Consider the following 17,250-nt stretch of genomic DNA (forward strand, 5'->3'; position numbering starts at 1 on the left):
GCGCAAAATCATCAGCTTTACTCTTTGACTTGAAGATGGTCCATGAGTCTGCAGAGCAGCAGTGGTCAACGGCTGTGGGTTATTATGTGTGTGTGTGTGTGTGTGTGTGTGTGTGTGTGTGTGTGTGTGTGTGTGTGTGTGTGTGTGTGTGTGTGTGTGCTGACATGTTTTCAGTTATGCTTTGCTGCAAGAGAAGAAAAAGTGAAGATAAAAGATGAGAAAAATATTAAATGTGTCATCTCTGACTTTATGCTGTTCAAAAGTCTTTTTTTTTTTTGCTGTTTAGCTGTTCACAGGAACAGAAACTTTGACCCGGGGTCCTCAGCTTTGCCATCACACCATAAATGACACTGTGAAAGTATGCATAACTTCTTTAGTACTGCTTGAAGCTCCTAAAAGCTTAAAGTATTAATTTATAGCAGCAATTTCCAAAGGAAAGAAGACAAGTCTGAAGAGTCACAAGATGATGTACAGGATAGAAAAGCAGGAATAAAAGAAAAATTCTGCTCACAGAATTGTTAACTTTTTCAGATTTTCCTTATTTTTTTTCCTCCCTCACCTGAAGTACTGATAAATTCAATCTAGCCTCTAAAAATTAGACAAAACAAGAACAAAAGCACTAACGAGCTGAACTGGTGTTCTGATGAGGTGTTACAAGTGGACACTGTTATGTTTGAAGGAGCCACTGATGTACAATTACAACACAATCATGTTGTAACAGATCATTTTATTAAAAAAAGACGTATTTGTATAGATGCAGACATGTTCAGTTTAAATACAATCTAAAATTAATCTTTTATATATTTATATATTTTTTTCATAATACTGGGAACGGACTACTTTTAAAACATTTTGCATCTAGTAACAATTCTATGACCGAGTAGCAATTAGCACGGCAGCGTGGACGAAAGCATACTGTAGAGTTTGTATACAAATACACAAAGCACAAATAAAACACACATATTTGCAAACTTCTGGACTCCTCATAAATAATGTATATCCAACAACTGTGAACAAGGAAGACAGCACGAGCGTCATTCACTGGTCACCTGTTCCTTCTGCGCTCTTCATAAATACAAAATACTCTCCTGATCAGAATCCCTATCGCGCGTGTGTTAGTTTCTCCGGAGTGTTTTCAGTTTGAGTCCTCGAGGCTGCTGCTTTTCTGTTCTGAGCCGCAGTTGCAGAGTCGGACCATGATGCTTTGCAGGCTGGGCTCCACAATGCCGAGCAGGGGCCTCTGGGAAGGGTCCCCATTCCAGCAGGCCTCCATCAGCTGCCAGCATTCCTCATCAAAAGTGGGCAACCGCTCAGGTCTGGCTCCTAAAGGGGACAGGGACAGGAGTGACACATGAGACCCCAAACAAACAGCAGCATGTCCTCCGATAGTGAACATCAAGTCTTCATGTCTGAAGACTGACAGGTTTTCTGAGTGAAAGGCTTTCATTTGCAAACAATCAACCTGACAGAGGCCCCCTTCAAAAGAAGAGTCTGGGTCTGCTTCTCAGCGAACTCTGGTGTTTGTTTGCGGTGTGAAAGCAAACACACAGACCGCAAGATCATTTTCTAGGCATTTCTGCTTTGTTTGATAGTGACAGCTGCACAGAGTGAGGAAAGGCAGGCAAGGGGATGACGTGCAGTAAAGGCCCGGGCTGCTGTGGTCAGGACTCAGCCCTGACGCATGCTACATGCTACATGCTTGACCAGGTGATTACATGTGATCTTGTCATGATTCAAAAGCTAAACTACCAATAAATCCTTCTTCTGGCCATGAACTGTCAAGGAAGCAATCTGTAGAATATAATATATTCATGCAAATCATGAGGTTACCACGTTTCCCTGATCAATCAAACCAAGACAAGCAGTTAAAACTGGGGCGTGTCTTAATCTGTGACTTCCTTCATTGCACAGTGAGCGTCGCAGTGACTTCCCTGTGATCTTAAGGTACAAGACACCACCTTCTCATCCTGTTTCTATCAGTTATATTCATCACTTCAGGTAAAGCTGCAGTGTTGACTAACCCAACAAAATCAGTTATTTCCTAAATAAAGACATCAGAAGCATTTAAGTGTCACCAGTACATGATTTCCCCACATGGATTCACATAACACTGATGAAGCAGGACGATCAATGAGGTACCAGTCAGTCTATATGTGTTCATTATCGTTCTTCAGTAAAAGTGTGAACACAAACCAGACCAAAGCTAAAGGGCACAAACGTGTTTTTTTCGTCTCCTGGTCTGGACAAAACAAACTGAGCTGCAGGTATGAAAGCGACCTCGGCGTTCGTTCACCTTTTTTAACATTATTCCAGAGCTGGTCTTTACTGGAGCATCTCTCAAAGGCTTCTGGGAGTTTCACTGAACCAGTGCAGAGGTACCAGAAAAGGATCCCGAAGGCGTAGACGTCCACAGAGTTATCGTACTTTCCTGTGAGCAGAAGAGTCACAATGGAGAGGAAACCTTTAACACAAGATGTAATGACAGATTCCTCCTCTGATAACGTGTATGTACAAGTTCATGTAACTTCTCAAGCCAACAGAGAATGTGACATGCAGTTGTTCACACAGTTCTGACCAATCAAACAGTCTGAAGTAAACCAGGAGTTGCTTCATGATGAAATTATGGACTGCTCAATATCATACCTGTAAACAGCTCTGGAGCCATGTGGATCGGGGTTCCAACGATGCTGCCAGACATCATGGCCTCTGGTTTACAGAAGCCCAGATCGGTGATCTTTGCACGATTTTGTTTGTCCAACTGGAAAAGGAATGAAAAGAGTGCAACACTTGTTAAGCTAACAGCAAATTGAAAATGTAGAAAAAAACTTAGAAAAACAAACCACAGACACAGGTGACGCCTCACAAGTCACAAACTCTACATTATATAAGATGATGTTATTATACATCTATAATTATATAATTATATTCCGATAAGTTGGTCTGAACTTACCAGAACGTTCTTTAGCTTTATGTCTCTGTGCAAAAGGCCCTGACTGTGCAGGAAGCGGATCCCCTCCACCACATCCAGAGCGATCTGAAGTCTCTCCCTCAGTGATAAACCAGCCTGGTAGAGATGGAGAGACAAAGGAAAAGGAGACTTAACTGGAAGTAGAGAGTGAGCTGAAAGATTACATGTCTTTACATATAAAACAACAACACATCATTTCCAATCACTGCACCATCAAGTCACCTTCAGGCCTGTATAGAGGTCTCTGTGCAGCCGCTCCATGATGAGCAGCACGGCGATGCTGGAGCCGCCTCCATAGGTGTGATCGATCACAGAGCCGTGCAGGTCGACGAGCCGCTCGTGCTTGGGCAGAGTCCTGAAGCAATACGCATGCAAAGAAGGGAGGAACACAACATAGCTCAGTTGTACGGTCATAAAACAAAAACTTTTTGTTACCTTGAAGTCACAGTATTTTAATGCATGTTTGTCCACGTTAAGCAGCCTCACCACAGCCTTACAAAGCCCTGCATCCCTCAGGTTTATGGCAGGTGGAGCAGAGCGGCATTAATCAGGCGCTGGCAGATTCAACATGCTGACACAGAACAGCCTCAGGGCTTCAACAGTCACAAGTATTTCTCAATAGACTGGGTGGAGTTTAGCCTTTATAACAAGGCAGCTGTCAAATCCATTAAAAAAAGCTCTGCTTTTGATAAATGTGTTTCTGAAGCTGCACAAGCCGATTTTCCAAGCACACCTCCTGAGTGTCAGCAAGATGCATTGCAAGCTTTGATGGGTGCTGGGTTCTGTTCCTGCTGTGGTTTGGTGTGAAGAATTGAAATAACCTTGAGACAAACAGCTGCTGAGATCATGCCAAAGCAGCTGTGTGTGTGTGTGTGTGTGTGTGTGTGTGTGTGTGTGTGTGTGTGTGTGTGTGTGTGTGTGTGTGTGTGTTTGCGTTTAGATGATGTTTTCACACTCTAACTAACTCACCTTGTGTAGTGAAACTCCAAAGCCAGGTCGTTCCAGTGTTTATCATCAGGCGGCACCACAGACTTTAGGGCACAGGGGTAGTGCCCCCCCCAGCTGTCACACAGGTAAACCACTCCATACTGGCCTCGACCCAACTCTCGGCCAAGCTTCGGCTTGCCTGTCAGAAGACAACACAGTCGGTTTTCAAATGTCTGAATACAGGCTGCGGATTTAAAAAGGTCTGTGAAAGCAGGGTGGTGTTTGATACTGTAAGCGTGTTTCAGTTCATTAACCTCAATTTAGGTGGTTACTGTCTCTCTAAACCAGATGCTCTAAAAGTCCCCCTGTGCTTTGCTTGGTGTTCCTCTGCTGTCTGAGCTTCACTGTGCAGAACGATTGTGCAGAGTTTGAAACTAGAAGTCTGTTTTCAAGTTGATGTGCTGAAGGGAGAATGTTCCTCTGTGCTCACTTTAAGTTCAAGCCAGCGAAGTAGGGGACATCTTGCATCCAGCCGTTAAAGGAAATGAACACATCCGGTGGAGAAATTTAACGTCACGAATGTCACGTTACATTTGTAACAGCGTGAAGAGCAGACTGCGAGTTTCACCCGATGTGAGTGAACTATGGGAGGATCTGGTGGTGACTCACCATGCAGCAGCACATCCCTGAGGGAGCGGCTCTCCAGTGACAGGCGGGCCAGCCGAGGGGCGTGGTCCTTCCTCACACGCAGCCACAGGTCCTCAGTGCGCTCCAGTCGCCCCGTGTGCCCTTCCTCCAGCTACCAACACATGACATAACATCTCATGGTTAGAATTAGGCACAGCTGCTGAAGGACTGGTTTCATTTGTTAACAGTCACTTCATTTTTGTAAAACTAATGTGTCTTATTTTTATGACCATAGTTCTCTGACGTTGTTCGTTGCTTAAAGGTTGAGATTTTATTTCTGAATATATGTGAACGGCATCCTCTTTCCATCCAGCTACGTCTAATTTTGTCCTGTTTTCTGAAACTACACGATCGGGACGTCAGCAGGCGCCATCACCACGCCGTGTTCTCAGTGACTGCAGGTCAGATGTCTTGACCTCTGCGGCGATGCCGTCGTTTGTCAGACTGCTTAAGGCAGAGTTTGTGGCCAACACAGTTTTTTTGGTTGAGTTCTCATTGCTGCTGTTTGCTTTGTGCTCAGCTGGAGCTTTAAAGTCATCATGAGAACCAACATACTCTAAGTTTGCTCACACGACTGCAACGGGGTCCTTTAGAGGGAGTCACTGTGTGTCTGTAGTGGGTGACTTTCACACAGGTTTGAGTGGGTGTTTCTTTTATCATCGACATGTAAACACTATATTAAATCCTTCCACCAAAATCAGATTAGCAAAGTACCGATGGCCTGAAAAGTCCTTTTAATGGCTTGTTTGCAAAGTTTGTCCATATATCTTAACATTAGGAAAGTGCATAGTTTATGCACCTTTCACTCTATGTGATTTGCCATTTTCCAAGAGCAGAGACCTCAGGCTGTCAACAGTACATTAGAAACACTTTTTACATGCAAAAAATGATTTCTGACGTACTAAAGAAAAACCTTAATATGTGGAACTCATCTTCATTCATTCATGTATTTACTCATATTGTATCTGTTACCAGCTGCCACAGGTCTACTCTCACATTTGCAGGTTGTTTTTCTGTACAATGCCCGAAACATAGGCTTGGATCTGATGCTGTGTAAAAGCTATGAAATATGAAAGCTGCACGCAGCAAGCTGTAGCATGCTTTGTAATAAACTGAGCCAGGACTGAAAGCAGAATCTCTCACGTGCAGGAGAAGAAGGAAAAAAGAGGTAAAAACAGGGCTGAGACATTTGATCAGACCGGTTTGTAAACACCAACCCAAACATGTTCCACTCACTACTCACTATTAGTCCATTAACATTACACTGTTGAAACCTGTGCGATCTTATGAAGTGCTGCGTGTCTTTGTCGTGTATTCTTTTCAGGACTGAAATAAAAGACCCTGCTCTTAAATTCCTGTGTGACAACTAAGGCTTCCCTCTGATATCCTCTCTACTCTGCCTTTACAGCACACTATGTATTCACATTCAGTATTCACATGTAGTCAAACTGCATGCCGACACACTGCGAGCCAGTTTCCACCTCTGTTAGTCACAGAGAGGAATGTGACATTGGGTTGCCGTGTTTGCACTGCACTTGATCACTGAGTCAGTCACATAAATCACTAAAAGAAATTAGGATAGTTTTATCCATCAAAAGCCTCAAACATCACCTCCTCTATAAGACCTCCACAATTCATCAGTGTATTTGTGTAACTGCATTCTGGAAGAGAATCAGCGAGCATGGAAAGGCATAGATGTGACTCACACTGTCTGTCATGTGATGATTATCATCAGAGCAATTTGACTGAAACGGATTTGTCAGGGACTTCATGGAGGGAGTTGCGGACCCCGCATTTGCATTCTGGGGCTTAAGAAGTGAATCAATTCAAGAGAGGAGGAATAAATATGCTGAGGCACGAGCTGTGCCGGGCCTGACAGACAATGAAAGCTGTCTGTAATTGAAGGCATAATGGGACTGTCACACAGTTTATCAATCAATGTCATTTGAAAGTGTATTCAGAAAAATATATGGTAAAAAAAAAATCATAGCAGTCACAGATGTAGGAGGTGCAAATGCTCTTCACGCAAACCATTTCTTCTGGTCAGGTGATTAATGTCACACGTTCGAAGCAGTGAGGTCAATTCCCTGAGGATGTCCTTTACAGCTCTTACACACTCACTGGCTGTGAAATATGCATGAGAAAAGGCCTGAGCTAAAAACAACAGCTAATGCTAATCAGCTTTCTGCAAATCATCCATCTCTTGCTCTGTTACCCGGTGTGAAATCCACCCTTTCCAGATTCGGGTGCTTTAGAGGTCACATAAGGCACCTTACTTTCCACATCTCAGCCTCATGAACATGTACGCTCGTTTGCTGTCACCACGTTAAAAGTACTGTAGGTCAACACAAAGCAGAGGTAGAGTAGCAAGCTAGATTTGAACTATTTTAAGTTAGTCGTTTTTTTTAATTATCAGCAGCTCAGGAGGACAGCATTTCATCTGTCAGTCTCGTACATTATTACACATTCTGGCTGAAGCAGACCTTCCTGATTATTGGACCGAGACTTTAGCCTTAAAGTATATGGTCAGTGAAAGCGTTTTTACTCACATGTTCAAAACAAAGGTAGGAATGTAACAGGGCATGGTGTGACAAGAAAGAGAGGCCCCAAAGAGGGGAGAAAGCTCACCTGGCGCAGGGACACTGCAAAGGCCTCATGGGAACTATTGAGACGGGTTCTGAACTGGGAGCAGATGCTTCTGGCCAGTTTGGCAGCGCTGAGACTTTCTATGGCGTCCTGGGCCACTTTCCGCTTCCACTCTGGTGTGACGCCAGGAGGGTTCACAAACGTTATCCTGTGGATTATCTGGAAGCAAAACACAGAGTGATGACACTCCTTTAGATGTCAACATGCCGTATGAAACTGCAGGGCTGAATTTATTCATCACTGACCTGTTTGATCTGCTCCCAGAAGAGTCTCGTCACAGAGGATCCTGAATGAAAGGTGACCTCGACGTGATAGGCAGCATTTAATAACTGTGACAGAAGAGAGAGGGAAGTAAATATGCATGAAAAAAGAGCAAAAAAGTCACTTGTCTCTTCACTTGTCTTGTTAAAACATTTTTTTTTAATTTTGGTATTTGTTCTTGTAGTAAGAGTCTCTAACCTCATGACAAACTATTTGTTTTGGTTTGCTACTGATAGTTCACACTCAGGTTTAAACAGTTAAATGAACAGTAGAGAGAGAACGGTCATCTGACATCATGCTCAAACATTTTTTATCATTAGAAAAAGCAAAGCTTACAACAGAGATCAATAAATATGATCATGCTACTCACATTCAAGCATCTTCATACGTTCTGGACAAAAACGCTGAACAAGGTTCCTGTTTTTCTGCTGTTACCCACCTGTTTGAGGTGATTGGAGGTGATATTGTGGACAGACGAGTCGATGTGATACTTTTCCAGACTGTTGAGACATCGCTCCAGAGTTCCTACGAAGCTCTCCCTCAGATAGTCCACAGAGCTGATGAGCTTATTGGCCACGGCCTGATTCAAGCGAACCACTATCAGCTCCTGGATCTGGTGGATGCAAGATTTGATCTCCTTTGACGTAACAGGCTCTCCATTAGTTGTTACAATGATGTCTGCGTTTGAAAGAAAAAAGTGTGTCCAGTTAATATGTGAGTTACTGTAGCCAGCTGGTACTGAGAAATCCTGATGAATCAAAGTCGTCAGATGAGGATCACAACTCACTGATGCGTTAGAATGAACGGACATTTCATAACATAAGTATTTGTATTCCATCAAGTCTGCATAATGAAACACAGACAAGTATTATAGATTAAAATAATTTATGTTAGAGAGACTCAGCAAATGTTTATCCTTGAGGAGAACGCCTGGAGAGGGTTGTGGTAGATTCTGCGAACTTCCACAGGGATTATTGTGGCCTAATAATTATATTAACACACTACACACAATTGATTTTGGCTTAAATAATATTTTAATTGAACTGCCATTAATACCACTTTAATTGCCAATTACTTAATAGGCCTTACACTCATTTTAAAGCACTCTATGTACAGTAGTTTTGTGGTACTCTTTAAGTGCACTGCATTATACAGAGAGGTATTTAGTCTACCCTCATTCATATATAATAGGGTTGGACAAAATAACAAAAACACTTCTCTGTCTAAAGCAATGTAACAGAATCACAAACTGCAGCCTCCAGAATGACCACACAGTTGAATCAACACCTCCCTAAAACAGTTTCAGTAAAAACTGAACATTATGTTCCTCACAAAGGGACGATTTGTTTTTGCAGGATTGTCATATTAGACTGCATGAGTGCACGTAGTAAAGTGGCTACAGTGGAGATTTTGACCTGTAGTATTGCTATTGAGAAATGATTTTTGTATGTGAGTTTCTGTTTAGCTTGTTCTGTTTAAACTCCCTGTTTGCATATGGCTACACTCATCTGTGTTGGGTTTTACCCAGCAAAGCTTATCAAATAACTCTGTACACCTGCTTCTTGGAGAAGATAGAGGAAGGGAGACCGGAAAGAAGCAGAACGCAACAACCAGTGAAAGGAGTTTCTCACTTGCTAGAAACTGTTGAGACAGACAGTTCAAAACTTTGTGGGCAGATTGTGAAATGCAGCTGGCTCAGCCTCATATTTGCAGGTCTGACTAGAGCTCAGAGACAGTAAAGGCCTTGGGTAACTCAGGCTAGAAGCCCCTGGCCAGTAAATACAAGTCAGTTCTCCATTTCGTCCCCTCAGAGAAGCACTGGCAATGTCATAAATTTTAGAGAGAACAGATAAAATAAAAATTGTCTGAATAGGAGACAGTCTGGGTCCCACAAGTCAGCCATCTTCTTTAATAGACGAGTAATAAAGAGGAAATCTTTTCTCATTAAGTTACAGACATAAGTGCAAAATACAATGAAAGGCACACAGGCTCATTTTTGAGTGGTCCAATGTGACACCACAGGATCAAAGAACCAGAGTCTATCAAAGCACATCACTCATCCGAAAAACAGGAATCACAGCTTACCGGATATAATTTTCACGTCACAATTTGAAGCATGTGAAATGGAAAAAACAAAAAAACATAACTTAATAGTGTAATAAACATGCCAAAAAATCTTTGCTTGTTCTAAGGAGTCTGACAACAGCAAAGAAATACATAAGTCTTTACTGACTGCACACCTCCTGTGGAAACCTCAGCACATACTGTAATAAACTGCTGCCTTTAAAATCACATGCTTGTAAATACTGTACAGAGGTAACTTGTCAGTATATATGCTGCATATACACTACGTTCCACCACTGATAACATGGTTGAGATTAAGAATATCTTCCTTAATAACGTGAAAATCTTGAAAACTCCAGCAGGGAAACTGCCTGCCTGCCTTGTGACATTTACCCATCATGCTTACTCACTAACCTGTAAACTCCAGGTTGGCAGCATCCTCCAGCAGCTGCTCCTTCATGCTGCTGAGCGTCTCCACAATCATCTCCTTCATCTCTTCCTGTTTGCGGTTAGCGATGGCCATGAGGGAGGTGAAGAGTTCACCTTCTTTCTCACGAGTGTACTCCAGCCTGCGTGGCGTTATCTGCAGGTCCCTCTGCATGTCAAAGGCCTGCAGGGAAACAGAAAGGACAAAGGTCTGGTGTTGATTTTTCAGGGGCATCTTGGGTCAAAGTAGACAGAGACAGAACAGTTCATGCAGTGATAACAACTGTCACATGACTTCATTACCAAAGTAGTAAAACAATCACAGACAACAAGAACAAACGCAGACTGACAAATAGCGTTAGGAGGCATAGTGCTCTCACCTGGTTGATGAAAAGATCTAGACAGCGACAATGAAGCCCATTAAGCAGGTTGGCGGCCTCCACCTGCTGGTTTTGAAGCACTTGGCGAGCAAATGGCACCAGCAACCGATGCAGTCTTTCAAAAGCCTCACCCAGCATGCTTTGGGGTTTGGCACCCAGGGTGGGCATTTGTGTAGGGGCACCACAGGTGCAGTTTCCTGTCGGGCTACTGATGAAGCCAAGGGAGAGGAGCTGCTTATGGAGGGCGGTCTTCTCCCTCTCCTTTTCCTTCTCCGCACGGCGGCCAGGTTCTGGGGAGGCTGCTGGAATGGTGTCAGGGATCCGAACAAAACAGATGGGAAAGGGGAGCATCTCTTTGACCTTCCGGAGCTCAGCCACATGCTCTGTGCTTAGCGAGTCCTGGTTGATGGCATAGAGTATGATGGGGATCACGTTGCGGGTGCAGTCTTCCAGGGCCTCTTCTATGGGCTGCACACTCGGACAAGGCACCACCATGACCTTTGCTTCCTGGTGATGAACCACAAAGAGACCACAAACATGATTCCTGTATTTCAAGAAAGCTAGTTTACATACAGGCAGTTACTACGGAACATGGTTCTGTAAAAAAACTCCAGCTCACTGAAGTTAAATGTAATTTAACGCTGCTATAATTATTATTTTTTTATAACAACAGATCAAATGACTATGCGTACTGTGAAGGTGTTACTTGAGGTGAAAATCCCACGTCAGTCCAGTTCTTTTAAAACAGCTATACACCAAACATCAGAGAGGTAAAGTTGGTGACAATGTGGAGAACAAATTGGAGCATTTAGCGGCTAAAGAGGTGAAATGTTGAGCTAATATTGGACTTGTATTCACAAGGAAGCCGGAAGACAACACTCTGAATGAGAGCTAACACCGCTCCGCATCTGCTGGATGTGTAACTAGGCAACTGTATGCAAGTTTGTCATTTCATCTTTAAAGTTAAAAATGTGTCAGCGTTGTGATTCTAGTTTGTTTCCACTGTCTTCAAGTGTCCAAACAAACAATTGTTTCAGGATTAAAAAACAAGTGAGCAGCATGTCTTGCCTGAATAATGCATAGACCTCACTGTGGACACTTAAATATGTTCTACCAACACGACAAAGTATAATCTGGCTTACTTGTCCACTTCTGTAACGTGTCTTATGTCATTTAGACGAACTGACCTGTTAACCTCCTGACTAACTCTTAACAGCAAAACTATAACCCCTGAACATAAAGTGTTCAAGGCAACTGAACCACTGTTTTCAAACCAATTTATGCCCGAAGAAATTCAAGCAGATTCCACATCCCTGCATATCACATGCTCCTTCTATTTCTGAACACATAATGGAAAATAAATATTTGTGCTGGTCTTGGGAATGTCTGTGACACGGAGAAAAATGACACAAGTAAAAAGGTTTTCTTAACCCTCAATAAATAACAACATGAACAAAAATAGTTTCACGGACAGCTTGAGAGCGAGAGCACGACAGGGGGGAAAGACAGCCAGAGAAAAGAGGCAAAAATGACCAACAGCTACACAAAGGAGACAGTCAGTCCTGTCTCCAAGAAACAAGAGCGCAGCCCATCTGAGCAGTCTCTTTGGAACAAAGATAGCCTGCAAACATTTGTTCACAACCAATCAAAGTCGATACAATGTTTGAATTGCATTTAGTTTTCAACAAAAACTCTTCAAGAAAATGTCTGTAGCCTATTTTAAAGTTACTATTTTGCTTTTCAGTGTCAGTTGAAGTAAACATTAGTGCTACCCAGGCCTACAAAGTAACACAGTAAAGGCAAATGACCATGGACTGTAAGAAATTAGGAGACTGCTAATGTCACAGGCCTTTGCTAACAAGCAGACTTTCTCGTGTGAATTCATGGGACACTGAACACAACAGGATATGTACCTCAAAAGAATTTTACAAACACACCCTGGGTAGTGTCCTTTATGTCCTCAGGTTGTTTAAGTTGAGGCTGGCAGCATGGCTAAACTCTGGGATGAAGAGAAAGCTAATTAGCACTTTGGCTCTCGTCTGCTGGCCTCTAAAACAGGTTGCTGTTGCTTATGGCAAGAGTGTGTGAATACCACAGTGAGCAGAGAGATTCTGTGCCTTCGTTTACTCCAACCTAGACATGTTCATCTCAGCAGAAAACTATAAATAAGTGGCACACTGCTTGAGTTTGTAAACTGTGTTTAGGTGTCTGGCTGATGAGAATTTGTGGACTCACTATCCAAAGTTGTAGATTATTTTATTTTCTTTGAGTGTGGGTGAAAAAACAGCAGGCTAAAGTAAAAAACATAGTACTGTCTTCCACATCCATATGTCTGCCAAAATGTAAGGTGTGGGTGTGTGGTCCTAACAGGAGAGGAAAAGTCAGGACTATTGTGGTTAAACAAGAAATACAAGCCCCAGTTAGTAACACAGCAATAAAAGCTACAGCAACTAACTCTCAGCAGTAAGCATTATACATAAACTGAAGGAATCTCTCATCCAGCAGTTTGCACATAGCTAGCAATGATGGGCTAACTTAACACAACACAAACTACCTCCTTATCATCAACATAACCACAGGAGCAGTCCATTTACTTTTCAGGGATCTTAGCAAACAGGCAAGGTTTATTTGGTTAAAGTCCTGTCACAGTGATCAGCTGGTAGAGCGTCTGCTGCATGGTAAGGGGATTTCCAGAGCACGCCTGGACTGGGTTTCCTAGTTGGTGATCAATTGGCTCATTAATAGTGCACTACAAGAGCCTTTCCATCAAATACATTAAATCATTCTGTCTCTCATCTCTGATGAAGTTTGCATTATTATCCAAACCAAAAACTCAGCTATTAAAGCCTCTGAGGTCCTCTCAAATAGAGCTGCAACGATCAATCGATTAGCGGTCAACTATTAAATTAATTTCCAACTACTCTGATAATCAATTCAAGCAATTTTTAACAAAAGAAAGTAATTTCTAAGAAAGAAAAAGTAAAAATTCTCTGACCCAAGTTCCTAAATGTGGATATTTTATGCTTTCTTTACTCCTCTATTATACAGTAATATATTTATCATCTTGGGCTTTCAGAAACAGTGACTGACCAAACAACTAATTGGTTAATCGAGAAAATAATCAACAAATTGATCAGCAATGAAAATAACTGTTCGTTGCAGCTCTACTCTCAAGTATGACAAATAAGGGATTGCAGATCCCAGACATCTTCATACTAGTGTAGCAGAACCGGCCTTTAACTGACCCCTTCTTTCCCTCCTTTTCTGGTGATACTCAAAGGAAATGGAGGTGTAAACCCGCCAACCAATTGAATTATAGACCGTCTGGTTTACCTATAATGCAATCTGGTTTCGAAGAGAGACAGGAAGTCTGGTTCAGTAAACTACTTTACTCACACACTGAAGAAAGAGAGCCAAAAGGTCAACGCCTATCTCTAAATCAGGATGTCCCACGCTATGCTAATTACTTCCCCAATAGCCCGAGGACTCCATACAACAAGACTGCCTTAAGAGACAAATAGCAGGCCTCAGAGGAATCCACAGACATCAGCAAATGCTGATGGTCGTAAACCGGACATCCCTTGAAGCAACTAGTGACTCACGTTTGTGTGTTTTCCTCAACACTCCAAGATAACCAGATCTTATGTCAAACTTAACTTTTCATGTTTTCAACCTACAGGACTCGGGGTACGCATAACATTGATGTTTTTCCCGTATCTCTGACCCAAAGTATGACTAAGTTGTGATTTTAACGGTTTTATAAAAGTTGTATGAACTGTCACCACAAACTATACTACCATCCAGAGTTTCCTAACCGTCAGATTGAATATGCTTGACTTTGTACATTTATCGATAAGTAACCGTTATCGTGATAATCAATTTTTGACAAATATAATCTGCCTCTCTTTATTCCTACCTTTATTTTTGTATTAGTTATTCATTGAGTTATTATACCTGTTGGGATAAAACTGTACCATGATTATCATTTAATGTTTTCACCCAACCATAGAAAGTGTCTAATGCATGCTGTAAACAATGTTGAAGTGCCATTGAAAATTGGTCATTGAAATTATATGTGATTGACCATAGTGAGAAGCAGATGAGCCCCTCGTATGATTCTTTGATTAGTTCAGCTCCATGAGGCGAGATTACACCGCGCGTCACAAAGAGTCTCCCGTGATTCGATGGCCTGCCTTTCGACACGCCCCGGAGCGACCTTTAAAAACTGCGTGTAGTGCGCGTTTCAGTAGAGTAAGAGTTATAGTAGATTTTATAGTAGAGTAGATTTGTAGTAGATTTTTAGTTTTGTTTTGTTCTTTTGTTCTGTTCCTTTGTTTTCTTTCATGTCTAGTTACTCTCAGCTGAATTATTTTCTTTGCTTTTGTCTTAAGTTTGCACAGCCGTTTGCTCCTTAAGTTTTCGTCTTCGAGCTACTCCAAGCCATTCCGGGTAGCGTAAATAATCTTCAGAAGACGTATTCTCATAATTTGCCGTAAACTTCAAAGTTAACTTCCTCTTTAGCCAAACGTTTTGTTTTGTTTTCATTAGTGAAATTAGGCAAGTAATAATAATTTGTAGCCTTCTTCGACCGGCCATCGAAGAGACTCTTAATTTGTACTATCAGTCTAAAATAATCCGTCACGGACTCAACCGAACCAAACCCTGCGGCCAGCTGTTGATCCTTGGTCCGGTTCACAACCATCCGGAGCAGTCCATCATCTGTAACCGACCGCCGAACCAGTTCCAGAGACGCCCGTTCCGCACCAGTTTGTCATCTTGGAGGTCTGGGCCTTCCACTAGACCACCAAGTAGATCGAGCCGCGGACGAACATCTGGAACGTCTTCGAGCCAGTTCGGAGCAGAGCACAACGGGACGCCAGCAACCAAGTAGGCACGCTAAGTGGGTTTGAATAAGAGTTGGTCCGTGAGGTTAAGATTAGGTCAATTCGTCCAAATTCTCTCCATTAATCGTTCTTTCCCTTAACTCCGCGTTCGCGTCCCCATTACTCCTTTTAGACTGCCTCTCACTATCGCCAATTTATTTACCCTTGTGCTGCCATAAGTTTCTTGTGTGTTCTGTCATATCACCTCCCATCTTCTGTCTTATTGTTCATGGTACATTACCCATTATCCACAATTCTGCTTAATAAATGATATTTTGATTTAAGTCCTGGTTAGACGGTGTCCTTTTGAACTGAATATTTACGATCCCTGTATCCAGAATTTACACTTCAGGTTATCAGACTGGTTTACCGTTAGCTCATTCGTTAGTATTTATCAGCGTTATAGCAGTTAATTTCTGCAGTCCTTCTTAGCTGAGGAAGGTGGTGCCCCGACATTTTATCAACGAATGCAACATCAAATTAAGGTAGTACACACTACATTATATAATGGTGCCCCGTGTGAGGCGGATTCAAATTGTTTTATTCAGTAATTAAGGCTTCATCGCATCACATCTGTGCTGACTTTCCACTGAGGAGCTTATGTGCGCTGTTTGACTCAACTGCGTTTGTGCGCTGTTTTGATAAACTGTGGCTTTGTGTGTGAGCATTTCAACCTGTGCAAACTATATATGTGTTCTTGTTTTAAGCGTGAATTAACTGGATCCTGATGATTTGTTTATTTTGAGCTCTGATTGAATATTGAACTGTTTGAATTACGTTGTGCATGCCGCGTCGCCGTACGCTATTAATGTTGAAAGGCCTGTTGGCACGTTGTAACTGCTGCGATGTTCCAGGGTTATGATTGTGTCCTGTATTAGGTCAGTTTGGCTGCGAGTTTCCAGCAAACTTGATCGGTACAGAACCCTCGCGTCTCTGTATCAGACTAGCTACCTGATAAGGGACAACTGCTTGACAGTGGGGGAGTAGAGCGGATATCCGCCGTGACAAAGAGCGCAGACTCTTGATTTGCTTTAATAAGTTGTGACCAACGCAGGTCCCTTGTGAGAATTAAAAGAAGCGATTGCTAGTCGTTTATGCGGTGAACCGCTGATAAAAGTTGTGACCCACGCCGGTCATTTGTGAACGTTTTAAAAGAAACGATTGTTGGTTTGGTGAATTCAGTGAACCACTGATACGAGAGTGGAATCTTATTGGTTGATCGTAGTAGCGATCTGATTACAGTCCAGTGAATCTGGCTGAGCCGAAGTGCTGATCTGAGTGTTCGAAGAGAACCTGTGCTGAAAAGAGAATTGAAAGAAAAGCCACCGTGCTTATTTTGTCTTGTTGAATTTTAACTTGTACGACGCCTGTCGGGCGGCCGTAGGTCCGTTATCCAGACAATCCGTCGGAGCGGATCTTCCTTCGGTGTTAACCCGTAGCTAAGAAGCTAAAGTTAACTTGAGAGTGCGTGGAAATTGGAGAATAGACGATTGAATTCAACGTCCTGTCTGAAGTCTCTGATAGTGAAACTGTGTGTTTGAGACTGCTGCTGCTTGTTGTATCTGCCGATGCGAAGCTTGTGATCGCTGGAGCTTGACTGACGCTGGTTAGCCAGAACAGCTAGCCCCTTTCAGGGGGGTGGAGCCAAACGCGCCCACCTCCTTCGCTTGCTGCTTTTAAGAGCAGTAACCCCTTGTCCACTCTCTAGCGCCACCCTTGGTAATGCCAGTGTATTGAACCCTCTATCTTCTTCTACTGTGCGTAAAATAACCACAGCGCCCCTGCTGGCGATGTGAGGTTAACCCTTTAGGAGAGACAGAAACATAATACCTCCCTCTGGTGGACACTTCGGTTAACTGGGTTTGACGTGTGTCTTCCAACTTGTGTGTGCAACTCGTGATAGCCTAAACTGTATTACCCAAAGCATTATTTTCTTCTTATTTAACCTACTCCAAAATCCAGTTACTCATTTAATCCTTTACTCTCTTATTCCTGTCAGGTTAATTGG

General features: G+C 42.6%; 1 protein-coding gene across 2 annotated transcripts in view; it reads right to left on the bottom strand.

Moving 5' to 3' along the window:
* Window positions 1–708: 708 nt before the first annotated feature.
* dstyk (dual serine/threonine and tyrosine protein kinase) overlaps window positions 709–17,250 on the bottom strand; it is a 29,305-nt gene continuing 12,763 nt past the window's right edge. The window contains exons 3-14 of one of the 2 annotated variants that reach the window (XM_070958269.1): window positions 10,360–10,866; window positions 9,968–10,163; window positions 7,929–8,143; window positions 7,474–7,557; window positions 7,211–7,387; window positions 4,565–4,694; window positions 3,938–4,094; window positions 3,191–3,323; window positions 2,951–3,064; window positions 2,644–2,758; window positions 2,294–2,428; window positions 709–1,323 (exon numbers count right to left, since the gene is read on the bottom strand). In XM_070958269.1, the coding sequence (XP_070814370.1) occupies window positions 1,136–1,323; window positions 2,294–2,428; window positions 2,644–2,758; window positions 2,951–3,064; window positions 3,191–3,323; window positions 3,938–4,094; window positions 4,565–4,694; window positions 7,211–7,387; window positions 7,474–7,557; window positions 7,929–8,143; window positions 9,968–10,163; window positions 10,360–10,866 (2,151 nt within the window). In that variant the 3' untranslated portion in view covers window positions 709–1,135. Of the gene's footprint in view, window positions 1,324–2,293; window positions 2,429–2,643; window positions 2,759–2,950; window positions 3,065–3,190; window positions 3,324–3,937; window positions 4,095–4,564; window positions 4,695–7,210; window positions 7,388–7,473; window positions 7,558–7,928; window positions 8,168–9,967; window positions 10,164–10,359; window positions 10,867–17,250 lie in introns of both variants that reach the window. The other variant, XM_070958268.1, reaches the window with a different exon arrangement.

The sequence above is a fragment of the Chaetodon trifascialis genome, chromosome 3, assembly GCF_039877785.1.
Source record: "Chaetodon trifascialis isolate fChaTrf1 chromosome 3, fChaTrf1.hap1, whole genome shotgun sequence".
Taxonomy (NCBI): domain Eukaryota; kingdom Metazoa; phylum Chordata; class Actinopteri; order Chaetodontiformes; family Chaetodontidae; genus Chaetodon; species Chaetodon trifascialis.